A 15,607-nucleotide genomic window follows, 5' to 3' on the forward strand; every position below is an offset into this window, starting at 1 on the left:
ACGTTCGTAATAAGTGTTGTAAAACATTAGTAATTATTACTAAAATTTTACTAAAGCTATACCTAAGCCTACTCTTACACAGAACCCTCCCTGTACCTATCCCTAACCCCTAGACCCCCCTGTTGGTGCCTAAACCTAAGACCCCCCTGTTGGTGCCTAAACCTAAGACCCCCCTGTTGGTGCCTAAACCTAAGACCCCCCTGTTGGTTCCTAAACCTAAGACCCCCCTGTTGGTGCCTAAACCTAAGACCCCCCTGTTGGTGCCTAAGTAACCCTCCCTGTACCTACCCCTAACCCCTAGACCCCCCTGGTGGTGCCTAAACCTAAGACCCCCCTGGTGGTGCCTAAACCTAAGACCCCCCTGTTGGTGCCTAAACCTAAGACCCCCCTGTTGGTGCCTAAACCTAAGACCCCCCTGTTGGTGCCTAAACCTAAGACCCCCCTGTTGGTGCCTAAACCTAAGACCCCCCTGTTGGTGCCTAAACCTAAGACCCCCCTGTTGGTGCCTAGACCTAAGACCCCCCTGTTGGTGCCTAAACCTAAGACCCCCCCTGTTGGTGCCTAAACCTAAGACCCCCCTGTTGGTTCCTAAACCTAAGACCCCCCTGTTGGTGCCTAAACCTAAGACCCCCCTGTTGGTGCCTAAGTAACCCTCCCTGTACCTACCCCTAACCCCTAGACCCCCCTGGTGGTGCCTAAACCTAAGACCCCCCTTTATTATGTGGATAATAATGTTTTACTAATTGTGGATGCAAAAAATATTTTGCAATTTACGTTATGTACTGATCGCTTTATTTTGTGAATAATAATGTTTTACAAACAGTAAGGGATAACATTTTAAATAATGTTTTAATTAGTTAAATAAGATTAATATGTTTAGTATTTTTATAAACGTTATTCGGCACGGGTGCATTTTATAAACGTAAATCAACACAAGCACACTTATAAATCATTAAAAATCTCCTGGCGCCGTTTGTAAACGTTATTTATGTCCTGCGCCCTTTTTTCCTCCTCGGCGCCCATTAAACGTTATTTATTATGAGAGTGAATGGCGGCGCCCTTTTTGTCCACTAGCGGCATGCGCCCTTTTTTCCCGCTTCCAGCGGCGGTGCTCGCTGGAGACAGCACACAAGATCGGGAGACGCCGTAGCTGGTGCAAATGAGTTATACAATGTATGGGCATGGGGGAGGGGGGCACGGTTACATTTGGAGGGACAGATGCCAGGCGGTCACATTCGTAGGTCATTGCGATATTCCACGCCGTCCCCACCGCACACCCAATCAACCATGTTGGCCTGAGATTCTCCAGCCTGCTAGATTGATAAATTCGATTGATTTTGGCCCGAAAACGGTCCAATCGAGCAAGCTTGTTGCAGCAATGATTTTCATCCGAAAATTATTTAAATTGAATGTTCGGGCCAACAAAATCGCTAAATGTATGGCCAGCTTTACCTGTCCACTACATAGATTTGGTATGATTGTAGAATCAAGATTGCATCATTAATGGGCACCTTTACTTATGAGGGGGCACAAAGTAGCAAGCAATCCAGCCTTGCCCCAGTTTTCCATGGAGTGAGTTTGATAAATATATGCTTAGTATGCAGAAGAAGCAGAAGATCTGTCTTGGAGCTGCTGACTCCCCCATACTCCCCCTTTGCTGAGCCCGTCGGCTGACAGTCGGCCTCCCCCACCTGGCACTGCCAGCTCAGGCTGGATTTAGTTGTTTTTCTCACATTTTTCTGCTGAATTGGCTGTTATTATTATTAAGAGGCTTTGTTGTTCTGCACAAACAGATGGTGCATTGTCTGCTGCGCTCTTCTTCATGTGGAACAGAAGTTCCTCTGTTGGGTTGGTAAAAACTTGTGTTTACTGCTCAATAACAAATCGGGGAGGATTTGTAAAATCTGGAAAAGTTGGAAGTATTAAAGGGTAGTTGGGAAAAAGATATTCAACGCCCCTTAAAGTGAATGGGAACCGCATTTTAAAAAAATGAGACAGATACTTACCCAAGGAGAGGGAAGGCTCTGGGTCCTATAGAGCCTTCCCTCATCTCTCCTGGTCCCCTCGTTCCAGTGCTGGCTCGCCCGGTAGCAGTATTTGACTAAATTAGTCAAAAACTGCTTCACCCGGCCTAAGGAGGCTTCAGAAATTTTCAGGGAGCCTGAGTGCTCCTGAAGAAGGGCGGCCCTGTACTGCGCCTGCACAAGCACGCTCTCTTGCACGCTCACGCCTGTGCAGTATGGAGCCGCACGTCTTTGGGAGGACACGGCTCCCGAAGACTTCCAAATACCCTTTCGGTGGGGGATTGAAACTGGGGGGAGCCAGCACAGGATACAGAGCACTGAGAGAGGAGACGGACGGCTCTATACGACCCAGAGCCTCCCTCTCCTTAGGTAAGTATTTGCTTTGGTTTTTTTTTAAATGCGGTTCCCATTCACTTTAATAAAGCGGAAACTACAGCCACCACTTATTGTGCTTAATTTACTAAGGCAAATAGCACGCCTTATCGAAGTTAACACGCCTTATTAGGGTAGCATAGCGAACATATGTCTGCTAACTGGCAATGACGAGAGCTCCACTCGTCCTGCCCTGAGCCCCTGCGGGTTCGTAAGGCGTCGTATTAACTTTGATAAGGTGTGCTAACTTTGATAAGGCATGCTATTTGTCTAGTGAATCAAGCCCATTCTGTGAGGGAAATGTATCCCCTGCGCTCCCTGTAGCATTTCAAAATGTGATATTTGGTTTAGAGCTAAATAACCCTCCTCCCCCCTTACAATTTCCTGAGGCCTTGGTCACTTGACTTAATTATGCCTAAAGGAAGCTGCCAATTTAGGGAGAGAAAGCTGATGTTACCAGAGGGTGGAGTTTTCTCACTGTGTGCATCTGAGGCAGCAGCTTCCTGTAGGCATAGTCATGTGACCAGAGCCCACAGAAAGTGAAAGGAACTCTTTTAACCTCACTACAAGTTTTACTTTTGCAGTACTGTTTGCTTTTTTGCTACGGAGAGTGCAGAGGATTCATTGTAGACACAGTATTTGGGCTGACTATATATTTCTCACTCAATCATTAAATTTTAGTCACGTGATCTCCTCGTAAATTATCTTACCTTAGCTAATGATTTATCTCTTCTGCTGATTCATCTTTCTTTGGCCCTAAGTTGCCAACCTATGGTAAGATGGCCGTGCACAGTTAGCGCACAGCAATTTTACAGTCACCTCCACTGACAGCGTAATACGCGTTGCCTGTTTACCGTGACCCCTGTTACTGAGTGTTGCTAGGCTAACGCACCCTACAACACACGCTTAGGTAATTGGGCATGGTGCCCTTCACTGTCAGCAGTACTAATGGTGAAATCCCCGCAGGTAAGTGAATTATAGCTGAGTTGAAAAACAAAGCTAGCCACACATGAATAGATTTCCCCACCAATGTGACAAAATGATTGATCCCTCTCCGGTCGGAATCAGAGAAGGATCGATTCTTACCACACACGGCACACCGATTTTCAATACATTTCGACAGAAAATCTATTGAAAGTCCATTGAACTGCAGCGTTGCACTGTTCAGTGCAGTGCAACGCTATGGCCTATCGATCGACCTCCGCTCCTGCCCTGTCCCCGATTGACTGAGATTTTCCATTCTGTTCAACCGACTTTAGGTCAAAATTGATCAAAATTCTATTGATTGCACATGCCAGGGCAGTAGATTCCTGACAGGTTCGGTCAGAGTGATTAAATCTGCTGGGAGTCAAACTGTAAAATCGGTACGTGTGTGGCTAACTTTTAGTGAGGTGAGATTATTTTTTAGATGCATTTTGTGAATCAAATCCATTGTCTCATAAACCCAGTTCTGCGGACTTAGCTGTGGATTCCTCAGAGATGTGATACAGACAGCAAGTAGTGCACACTTGTATTCCCGTTGCATTCCCCTAACGCCACCACCCTTTAAAGATGAACTCCAGTGAAAATAATGTAAAAAAGTGCTTAATTTTTACAATTATTATGTATAAAGATGATGTAGTCAGTGTTTGCCCATTGTAAAATCTTTCCTCTCTCTGATTTACATTTAGACATTTATCACATGGTGACATTTTTACTGCTGGCAGGTGATGTCAGTGGAAGTAGCTGCTGCTTGCTTTTTTGGCAGTTGGAAACAGCTGTTATATCCCACAATGCAACAAGGCTCCCACAGTGTGATGTCAGGACCTCAGAGCTGTGAGGGGCTGACATCATTTGTGGGAGGGGTTTCACCACAATATCAGCCACACAGAGCCCCCTGATGATCCGTTTGAGAAAAGGAATAGATTTCTCAAGGGAAAGGGGGAAAGGGGGTAATCGGCTACTTATTGGAAGGAAGTTAAATTCTTGGTCACGGTGTCTCTTTAAGGCCCCTCCCCCTGTCTTCCCTGGGCTGGTTCAAGCTCCAATGGGGCCCCCTGGACAAAGGTAACCTGAGGTCCCCTTGGTCCCCTTACCTTTCCCCACCCTTCAGCAAATTCAGCCCCCTGGGCCTTGTGACTAGCTGCCAAGCTGCCCACAGTGTATGCCCAAAACAAGCGTCCATCAGGCAGGCAAACAAATGCTGCTGTCATTCAGCTGTATGCCTGAGCTCTAAACTACACCAAGCTTCTTGCCACTGCCAGCCCTGTCCTTGGGGGCTGAGCACTGGACGAGTATTTAGCTGACCAGTCAGGGTCACACAGCGATGTAACTCTGCTTTCCTTCATTTCTAGCCACACACCCAGCAGCCTCCCCAGCCCACCCCTGTCCCCGGCCCTCACATTGCTGTGCAGATAGATGGCCTGCACCAGCTTCTCCCTGATCCCCCGCAGGGATACCGGTGTCGTTGCCTCTGTATAGGAATCACTGTGCCTCAATTGCCTCAATCGCCTGCACTGACCCTTCCCCAACCACTGCCCGTGGGAACTGAACACAGTGCCCAAGAAGCTGTCCAGAGTGCTGAATCTACAGTCAACTTTATACACATAACCTGCAATAGTGTATTGTTGTCTCAGACATGTGGAACAGATCACATTAGCATGTACTGTATATAATGTGTTACATACTATATGGTTAAACTTGACGGATGTCTTTTTTCAACCAAACTATGTAATGTGAGCCCAAGGAGTACCAAAGACCTAGCAGGATGAGAAGCTTTAACCAGGGGCAGCGCAGGAACGATGGGATGAAGTGTGGGCCAGGAAAGCTCTGTGGTTTTCAGAGCCAGGTAAGTATCAGTAACACCTGAAGTCTGTTTCCTCATTTCAGGTTTGCACTAAAGAGGACCTGTGGTGAAAATAACATATTGAATAAAATTCCTTTTTTTTTAAAACAATATTACTTTATAAATTAGTCGTCAGTGTTTGTCCATTAAAAAGTCTTTCCTCTCCCTGATTTACATTGGGAAATTTATCACAGATGGCGACATCTTTAGTCCTGTCAGGTGCAGCTCTGCGGAATGTTTGTTTACTGAGAGATCTAAAGCCATTACAAAATATGCCGGGTCTCCCAGAATGCTCTGGGGTGATAATTCTGCATATCAAATCACCCTAGGCTAAACTTTACTGGGGGGCGGTGCTACATACCAATATAAAACAATATATAGCTATAAAGAAGTGTTACTGAGGCTGAAACAAGAAAATTAAAGTAATAGTGGGCAGGGGCGTCGCTAGCCCTGTTTTAGGGGGGGCACGTGCCCCCAATCTTTCCTGGGGTGCCATGGATCTCCGCCCGGCTGCCCCCTCTGTCAAGACAGCGGCTTCCTCCAGCCGCCGCGTCACTGACACTCGTCTCAGACCTCAGGATCAGGCGGCGAGCCGGCGACCAATCGTGTGGGCGCTAGGACCCAGCGCCCGCACTGATATGCGGAAGTGACATCACTTCCGCATATCGAGCGGGTGCGTCCAGCGCCCGCTCGTACATCTGGTCGGGTCGCCGCTGATCCTGAGGTCTGCTGAGAGGTAGGGGGGGAGCGGCGGCGGCTAGAGGGGGGCCTCCCTGTCACTCACTCACTCACTAAAGGGGCTCCCTGGCACTCACTCACTGCCTAAAGGGGCTCCCTGTCACTCACTCACTTCCTAAAGGGGCTCCCTGGCACTCACTCACTCCCTAAAGGGGCTCCCTGGCACGCACCCACTCCCTAAAGGGGCTCCCTGTCACGCACCCACTCCCTAAAGGGGCTCCCTGTCACTCACTCACTCCCTAAAGGGGCTCCCTGTCACTCACTCACTCCCTAAAGGGGCTCCCTGTCACTCACTCACTCCCTAAAGGGGCTCCCTGTCACTCACTCACTCCCTAAAGGGGCTCCCTGGCACGCACTCACTCCCTAAAGGGGCTCCCTGGCACGCACTCACTCCCTAAAGGGGCTCCCTGTCATTCACTCACTCCCTAAAGGGGCTCCCTGTCACTCACTCACTCCCTAAAGGGGCTCCCTGTCACTCACTCCCTAAAGGGGCTCCCTGGCACGCACCCACTCCCTAAAGGGGCTCCCTGGCACGCACCCACTCCCTAAAGGGGCTCCCTGGCACGCACTCACTCCCTAAAGGGGCTCCCTGTCACTCACCCACTCCCTAAAGGGGCTCCCTGGCACGCACCCACTCCCTAAAGGGGCTCCCTGGCACGCACCCACTCCCTAAAGGGGCTCCCTGGCACGCACCCACTCCCTAAAGGGGCTCCCTGTCACTCACTCACTCCCTAAAGGGGCTCCCTGTCACTCACTCACTCCCTAAAGGGGCTCCCTGTCACTCACTCACTCCCTAAAGGGGCTCCCTGTCACTCACTCACTCCCTAAAGGGGCTCCCTGTCACTCACTCACTCCCTAAAGGGGCTCCCTGTCACTCACTCACTGCCTAAAGGGGCTTCCTGTCACTCACTCACTGCCTAAAGGGGCTCCCTGGCACTCACTCACTGCCTAAAGGGGCTTCCTGTCACTCACTCACTGCCTAAAGGGGCTCCCTGGCACTCACTCACTACCTAAAGGTGCTCCCTGTCACTCACTATTGGGGTCCCTGTCACTCACTACCTAACTGGAGGCGCCTGTCACTCACTAGCTAACCTGGGGGTCCCTGTCACTCACTACCTAACTTGGGGGGGCTACCATATTAAGGGGGCATTCTGCCTATTTATGTGAAATGCTGTCTATTTATGTGCCTCATGACTGCTGAATGTGTCTTGTTGGGAGCCTCATGATTTGTTGGGGGCCTCATGATTGCTGAATTTGTCTTGTTGGGGGCCTCATGATTGCTGAATTTGTCTTGTTGGGGGCCTCATGATTTGTTGGAGGCCTCATGATTGCTGAATTTGTCTTGTTGGGGGCCTCATGATTGCTGAATATGTCTTGTTGGGGGTCACATGATTGCTAACTGCGAGACTTTGGGAAAAGCTGAATCCTTATCATATGAGACAATAGCATTAAACCTACTTTTTTAGCGTTTTAAAACAGAAAATAAAACTGGGAGGTTCTAAAAAATTGAATACATTTTTCAGGAGTAGGATGGATGAAATTGTTTATCTTCACAGTTTATTTTCAACTTGGATTTTCCATAATGTTCATGTATGAGTTAAAATGTTTGTACAGTATTTAGTTTAAATTGCTGTTGCCACTTTGCGATAGATACCGGTAAGTGACTTTTGGGTTGCAGTTTGGGCACTCGGCCTCCAAAAGGTTCGCCACCACTGTCCTAATCTGATGTCCCACCATTGCTAGGTTCATGTAAATTTGTCTCCACCCGTTACCACACCTATATTCTGGTCCATGGCCCACCCATTTTTTGGTGCGGCGCGATAAGCACGCCGCACAACGTGATCGTCATATTTTTGGATCGCTAGCTGCAGTGTGCTGAATTCTGCTGCCTACAGTATACGCTGTTCTCTAGTGCTTGCACTGTGTGCTGATTTACCTCCAGTGTGTACAGTGTAAGGTGTTACTCTGTGCCTTTATTGATTGTAAACCAGCTGTATTGTATGCTGATCCCTGCTACTTTCAGTATGTACAGTATTAGCTGTAAAGCCTGGTACACACATGCAATTTTGATTAGCCAATTTTAGCTCTGTTCATAAAATTCATTGTCTGTTGGCCCACTTACTGCACGGGGGTGGGAAATTGGGGGTCAGTGATTGACCAATCAAAATTGTATGTGCGTATACATCTTTGATTTATGCCTATACTGATTGTAAATGATCGAAATAAAGGACAGGGGGCTCCGTCCAATATTTCGATGGGCAGGCCCGTTATCCGTAGCTTACACCGCTGCTAAGTTCATGTACATTTGGCCCCACCCATGGCCACGCCCACTCACCGCATGGCCACGCTCGCATGTACCTCCCCGCCTGGTGCCCACAGGTGCCACTGATCTCCAAGGACCCTAGAAACGCCCCTGATAGTGGGTACTCTGAATAATTTACTGCATTCTACTACATGTCACCACAGGTCCTCTTTAAGGCCATAGAGAGCAGACGTTCTGCAGTGTTTCTAGGATAACCTCGGTAATAGGCTGGCTTGTTTCAGTTGTTAGAGATAGTGTTTACGCTGGAGAGAAGATTAACCCTTAGAGAGTTCATAGAAGTCACATTCCCTGGCGTACAGTACAAGTCACATGTCAGTGAGTGCGCTGGCGTAATTCCTATCAGCTGGTACATTCCAGGCACCCCTGTGACCTGTTAGTGAGCGGCGGGAGAGGGTGTTAGTGATGGTGCTGTTATCACCTCTAGCTGGCACATGATTGTTAGCAGCGGTGCCCTGCGTGACTCTCTTTACCAGGGAAAGAGATGAACAGAATCCAGGAGAATCCTGCTGTACAGAGCTTTGTAGTCATCACACAATACACGTTGTACAATGCCTTGCTGGATACCATTCATCCATCATTACAGGCTATGTGTTACAATTCCCCTCTGTATTAGCTTTCCTTGTTCTCTGCTCCTGCTTGTCCCTTCTGTGCTGAAAAATGGCTCAGCGTTAATCATTTTCCCTTCCTATCCTTGTCTTTCCTTTACATTCCATTTCCTTATTTTCTCTTCTTTTTTCCTTTACTTTCTCATGTTCTTTTTCCTTTCCTTTCTTCCATCCTTTTTCCCTTTCCTTAGTTTCCTCCTTTTTTCCTTCCTTTTGCCTTTCCTTTCTACCTTACTTTTTCATTTCCTTTCTCTCTTCCCTTTTCCTTTCTCCCTTTCTTTTTCCTTTCTATCCTCCTTTTTCCTCTCCTTTCTCCCTTTCTATTTCCTTTCCTTTCCCACTTCCCTTCTCCTTTGCTTTCTCTAATCCTTTTCCCCTTCCTTTATCTTGTCCTATTTCATTTCCTTTCTCCATTGCTTTTTTCCGTTCCTTTCTCTCGTCATTTTGCCTTTCCTTTCTCCCTTACTTTTTCCTTTCTCTCTTGCTTTTTCCTTTCTTTTCCTTTCTCCCATACTTTTTCCTTTCCTTTGTCTTGTCCTTTTTCCTCTTTTTTTCCTTTCTCCCTTTCTTTTTTCCTTCCCTTTCCTTTTTTCCTTCCCTCTCCATTCTTCCTTCCTTTTTCCTTCCCTTTCCTTTCTCCCTTCCATTCCTTTCCTTTCTGGTTGTGGTGGAACACTGCATACTTCCCCTAGAACAGGATTATGGGAGTATCGGAAACCATTCTTATGTGAGCCTCCAGCAGGCTAATTTATGGTCAGAGAGGTCAGTTCTGTTTGATGGACAAGCAACTTACACTGCGCCTTCAGGTAGAAAATAAAGCAATGTGGCAGATATAGGGGTGCTTTTTATACTACTGTACTGAATGTTATAAAATAACTTATAAAGATTTGAATGCTGGCATGAAGTTCTGTAATAGAGTTGTTTTCTATATTCACAACCTGCTGTATGTTGTTTTGCAGGTGTGTGCGGCTGCTGTGGTGCGCTGCGCCCTCGCTACAAGAGACTTGTCGATAATATCTTCCCAGAAGATTCGGAGGTAAGATTGTTGGCCAATCAGGCTGTCATCACCCTGTTGTGTGTATGTTTGATTTGTATGCATGTTAATTTAAGTGCTGTGCAATGCAGTAATTTAGAATATCGATAATATACTGTTACAGTTATTCTACTATTGGCTTTGCAGTGGCACTTTTCTTGTTTGTTTGTTTTTTTTTTGGGGGGGGGGGGGGGGCATTTTCCCATGGATCAGCTATACCTACATAACAGTGATGGCTAACCTTGGCACTCCAGTTGTGGTGGAACTACAAGTCCCATGAGGCATTGCAATACTCTGACAGCTCTAAGCATAATTCGGGGAGGCAGAGACATGATGGGATTTGTAGTCTTGTCACAGCTGGATTGCCAAGGTTAGCCATTACTGTTATATAGAGATAAGCGAGCAAGGTTTAGTCAAAAGTGAAAGCTTGTGTTTGAGGAAGGGTTTGTGGCAGAGAGGCATAAGCTCGGTTCCCACTTGCACCACATCACATGCGTCTTGGTTCCCACTTGCACCGGATCACATGCGGCTCGGTTACCACTTGCACCGGATCACATGCGGCTCGGTTCCCACTTGCGCCAGATCATGTGTGGCCAGCGGGAACGGACATTGTAGTGTCCCCTCCGAAGGTCCGCTGTGGTCCAGCTGGTGGCTGATGCGTTACCACAACAGGCTATATGGGGAAAGCATCCGTCTGCCCGGAATTATCGAGGACTGCACAGAAGTGCAGGCCGCTTAATGCAACTGATCTCTCAGATTCATTGCAGACTGAAATAGGATCTGTTCACTGTCAGTTTTGCGATGAGCTGAGAACAGGCAAACATTGTCAGTTCTCAGCTCAAGTGGGAACACAGCCTTAAAGAGGAACTCCAGTGAAAATAATGTAATAAAAAATAATTTGTACAATAATTATGTATAAATGATTTAGTCAGTGTTTGCCCATTGTAAAATCTTTTAAATCCCTGATTTACATTCTGACATTTATTACATGGTGACATTTTTACTGCTGGCAGGTGATGTAGCTGCTGCTTGCTTTTTGGCAGTTGTAAACAGTTGTAAACAGCTATTTCCCACAATGCAACCAGAAGGAAACTGCCAGGAGTACCACGTTACTCAGAGTTTCTTGTGGGAAGGGTTTCACCACAATATCAGTAATACAGCGCCCTCTGATGGTCTGTTTGTGAAAAGGAATAGATTTCTCATGTAAAAGGGGGTATCAGCTACTGATTGGGATAAAGTTCAATTCTTGGTTGGAATTTCTCTTTAAAGCGGACCTAGGGCTTGATTCCTTAAGCTGAGCTGCTGAAGCAGCGAAGCTTAATGTGAAGGAGGGCTTGCTATGCATGCCTTACATAGCAGCGTGCGTTGCTATGTAAGGAGCAAGCCTTCCTTAGTTACAGATGTTGCTTATATAGCAATGCGCATAACTTTAAATGTTGGCGGTCCTGTGAAGTATCGCAACCGCTGTGCCCCCTGATAAATAGTGCCAGGCTAGCAACAATCTGCTTGTCGCTAGCCGTCTGTTTACCTGCAGCTTGTCATTCAGTTGACTGTATTGATTGGCCACTTTCCTGTATAGGGGAGTGTTTCTAGTATAGGGGAGTGTTTCCTGTAAAGGGGAGTGTTTTGCTGTATAGGGAAGTGTTTCTAGTATAGGGGAGTGTTTCCTGTATAGGGGAGTGTGTCCTGTCTAGGGGAGTGTCTCCTGTATAGGAGAGTATTTCTAGTATAGAGGAGTGTTTCCTGTGTAGGGGACTGTTTCTAGTATAGAGGAGTGTTTCTAGTATAGGGGAGTGTTTCTTGTATAAGGCAGTGTCTCCTGTATAGGGGAGTGTTTCCTGTATAGAGGAGTGGTTCTAGTATAGGGGAGTGTTTTCTGTATTTGGGGGATGTTTCTAGTATAGGGGACTGTTTCCTGTATAGGAGAGCATTTCTAGTATAGGGGAGTGTTTCCTGTTTAGGAGAGTTTTCTAGTATAGGGGAGTGTTTCCTGTATAGGAGAATATTTCTAGTATAGGGGAGTGTTTCCTGTATAGGAGAGTTTTCTAGTATAGGGGAGTGTTTCCTGTATAGGAGAGTATTTCTAGTATAGGGAAGTGTTTCCTGTATAGGAGAGCATTTCTAGGATAGGGGAGTGTTTCCTGTATAGGAGAGTTTTCTAGTATAGGGGAGTGTTTCCTGTATAGGAGAGTATTTCTAGTATAGGGGAGTGTTTCCTGTATAGAGGAGTGGTTCTAGTATAGGGGAGTATTTCCTGTATAGGAGAGTATTTCTAGTATAGGGAAGTGTTTCCTCTATAGGAGAGTATTTCTAGTATAAGGAAGTGTTTCCTGTATAGGAGAGTACAGTATTTCTGGTATAGGGGAGTGTTTCCTGTATTTGGGGGATGTTTCTTGTATAGGGGATTGTTTCCTGTATAGGGGCGTGTTTGTCGTATAGGGGAGTGTTTCCTGTATAGGAGAGTATTTCTAGTATAGGGGAGTGTTCCCTGTATTTGGGGGATGTTTCTAGTATAGGGTAGTGTTTCCTGTATAGGGGAGTGTTTCCTGTATAGGGGAGTGTTTCTTGTATAGGGGAGTGTTTCCTGTATAGGAGAGTACAGTATTTCTGGTATAGGGGAGTGTTTCCTGTATAGGAGAGTATTTCTAGTATAGGGGAGTGTTTCCTGTATAGAGGAGTGGTTATAGTATAGGGGAGTGTTTCCTGTATAGGAGAGTATTTCTGATATAGGGAAGTGTTTCCTGTATAGGAGAGTATTTCTAGTATAGGGAAGTGTTTCCTGTATAGGAGAGTACAGTATTTCTGGTATAGAGGAGTGTTTCTTGTATAGGGGATTGTTTCCTGTCAGTGGCGGCTCCAGGAAATTTTTTTAGGGGGTGCTATGCAGGTGCTGGACCAATTTCCGGGGGAGCTGACGCGCGGCAAAAAATGGGTGTGGCTACAACCTGCGGCGCGCGAAGCACGCCGCGGCGAAAAAAAAATGGGCGTGGTCATGACCGGATGAGGGCGGGGCTAACTGTAATTTAAAGTGAACCCAGGGTGAGAGTGATATGGTGGCTGCCATATTTATTTCCTTTTAAACAATACTAGTTGCCTGGCAGCCCTGCTGATCTATTTGGCTGTAGTAGTGAACTGAATTACACCAGAAACAAGCCATGCAGCTAATCTTGTCAGTTCTGACAATATTGTCAGAAACCCCTGACCTGCTGCATGCTTGTTCAGGGTTTATGGTTGAAAGAATAAGAGGCAGAGGACCAGCACGGCAGCCAGGCAACTGGTATTGCTTAAAGGGAGATAAATATGGCAGCCTCAATATTATTCTCACCTCGGGTTCCCTTTAAAAGTGCAACGCAAAGACAGAGGGCCCAAGTTTTGGTGACCCTTTTCCCAGAAAATTCACATAATTGTGCAGGTTTTCTCAAGAAAATACACGTAATGTGAGCAGATTTTAACAAAAAACACGTCAAATGACCCCAATATGCACAATCGTTATCAGATATGGCCCCAATATGCACAATCGTTATCAGATATGGTCCCAATATGCACAATCGGTAGCAGATATGGTCCCAATATGCACAATCGGTAGCAGATATGGTCCCAATATGCACAATCCGTAGCAGATATGACCCCAATATGCACAATCGGTAGCAGATATGACCCCAATATGCACAATCGGTAGCAGATATGACCCCAATATGCACAATCGGTAGCAGATATGACCCCAATATGCACAATCCGTAGCAGATATGACCCCAATATGCACAATCGGTAGCAGATATGACCCCAATATGCACAATCGGTAGCAGATATGACTCCAATATGCACAATCCGTAGCAGATATGACCCCAATATGCACAATCGGTAGCAGAAATGACCCCAATATGCACAATCGGTAGCAGAAATGACCCCAATATGCACAATCGGTAGCAGAAATGACCCCAATATGCACAATCGGTAGCAGAAATGACCTCAATATGCACAATCGGTAGCAGAAATGACCCCAATATGCACAATCCGTAGCAGATATGACCCCAATATGCACAATCCGTAGCAGATATGACCCCAATATGCACAATCCGTAGCAGATATGACCCCAATATGCACAATCAGCATCACCTGAAAAAGAAAAGAAAAACCCATTTACTCACCTACAGCCAGAAGACCTTCTTTCCCGACCTCCTGTCCCGAGTCCCGACCTCATTGTGGCGCGCAGCGCCCGCGCGCCCACGATCCTCTTCCTTCCCGACGTCACGACGAGACTTCCTGCCTGCATGCAGAGAGCAGGGCTACGGGAAAATGGCCGCCCGAAGCCATGCACTGCAGACTCGAAGTCTGCAGAACTGGGCTCCGGGCGGCCATCTTACCGTAGCCCTGCCTGCTGCTCCGTGCTGCCGCTGTGTGAACTGACTTGGCGTCTTTTAGACGCCTGAAGTCAGTTCACTCCAGGGGGTGCTTTGGGGGTGCTTGGACAATTCTAGGGGGTGCTCGAGCACCCCCAAGCACCCCCCTGGCGCCGCCCCTGTTTCCTGTATAGGGGCGTGTTTGTTGTATAGGGGAGTGTTTCCTGTATAGGAGAGTATTTCTAGTATAGGGGAGTGTTTCCTGTATTTGGGGGATGTTTCTAGTATAGGGGAGTGTTTCCTGTATAGGGGAGTGTTTCCTGTATAGGGGAGTGTTTCCTGTATAGGGGAGTGTTTCCTGTATAGGGGAGTGTTTCTTGTATAGGGGAGTGTGCCTTGTATACACCTATCTCTTGCTTTTGCAGGATGGCCTGGTCAAAGCAAACATGGAGAAGCTGACATTCTACGCTCTCTCAGCCCCGGAGAAGCTGGATCGGATTGGTGCCTACCTCTCGGAGAGACTGAGTAGAGATGTGGCCAGGCATCGCAATGGGTAAGGACAATGCTGTGGAGAGGTGGACACCATACATGTGGGTTGGGAGATATGTGACATCATATCCCTGGAGCTCTCTGAAGTTCTGAGATACATATTCTGTGTGATAGCACCTTCCTATGCACTTCTCAGAGAGGCTAGACTCAGAGCTTCTACAATACGGGGCACCCAGGTACTGCATGTTTAGCGCTACCATGAGCAAGTGCATGTTGAGGGCCCCATAGCCTGGCTGTCCTGCTGAGTCTCTGTTTCTAGTACAGTCTCAGCCATAGACCCTGAACAAGCCTGCAGATCAGGTGTACTGCCTGAAGTCTCACTTGATTGGTTACATGCTTATTTTGGGTGTGTGATTCAGATTTTACTGCAGCCAAATAAATCAGCAGGACAACCAGGAAACTGGTATTGTTTAAAAGGAAATAAATATGGTGGCAACCACATCCCTCAGTTCAGGTGTACCTTAAAGTGGATCCAAGATGAAAAACTAACTATACCACGTAACTTGTCGATATATCTGATCTAAAGTTTAGATAGTTTACACGGCAAATCTAGCTGCAGACAGCTTCAGCAGTATATGATTACTTCTTCCTGTGATACAATGAGAGTAGCCATGTTCTACTTGTAATCATTACACACAGGCAAGCTGCACTGCATCTCCACACCTCAGCCTGTGAAAACTTCACTCTCCTCCCTCCTCCCCTCTGCCTCTGAAATTTCTGGCTAGTAACACCTCCTCCTGCCCAGACTGAGCTCCCATAAGTTCCCATGGTTCTGCACCTGATGAAGGACCTGTGTGTC

The 15,607-nt window shown here is 46.9% G+C and overlaps 1 protein-coding gene across 9 annotated transcripts in view; it reads left to right on the top strand.

Moving 5' to 3' along the window:
* EFR3B (EFR3 homolog B) overlaps positions 1-15,607 on the top strand; it is a 417,050-nt gene that overhangs the window by 255,791 nt on the left and 145,652 nt on the right. For 8 of the 9 annotated variants that reach the window (XM_068280081.1, XM_068280088.1, XM_068280080.1 and 5 more), the window contains 2 exons: positions 9,846-9,922; positions 14,685-14,812. In XM_068280081.1, coding sequence (XP_068136182.1) covers positions 9,846-9,922; positions 14,685-14,812 — 205 coding nt within the window. Of the gene's footprint in view, positions 1-9,670; positions 9,693-9,845; positions 9,923-14,684; positions 14,813-15,607 lie in introns of those variants that run through there. The other variant, XM_068280090.1, reaches the window with a different exon arrangement.

Source organism: Hyperolius riggenbachi, chromosome 4, assembly GCF_040937935.1.
Source record: "Hyperolius riggenbachi isolate aHypRig1 chromosome 4, aHypRig1.pri, whole genome shotgun sequence".
In the NCBI taxonomy this organism is placed as follows: domain Eukaryota; kingdom Metazoa; phylum Chordata; class Amphibia; order Anura; family Hyperoliidae; genus Hyperolius; species Hyperolius riggenbachi.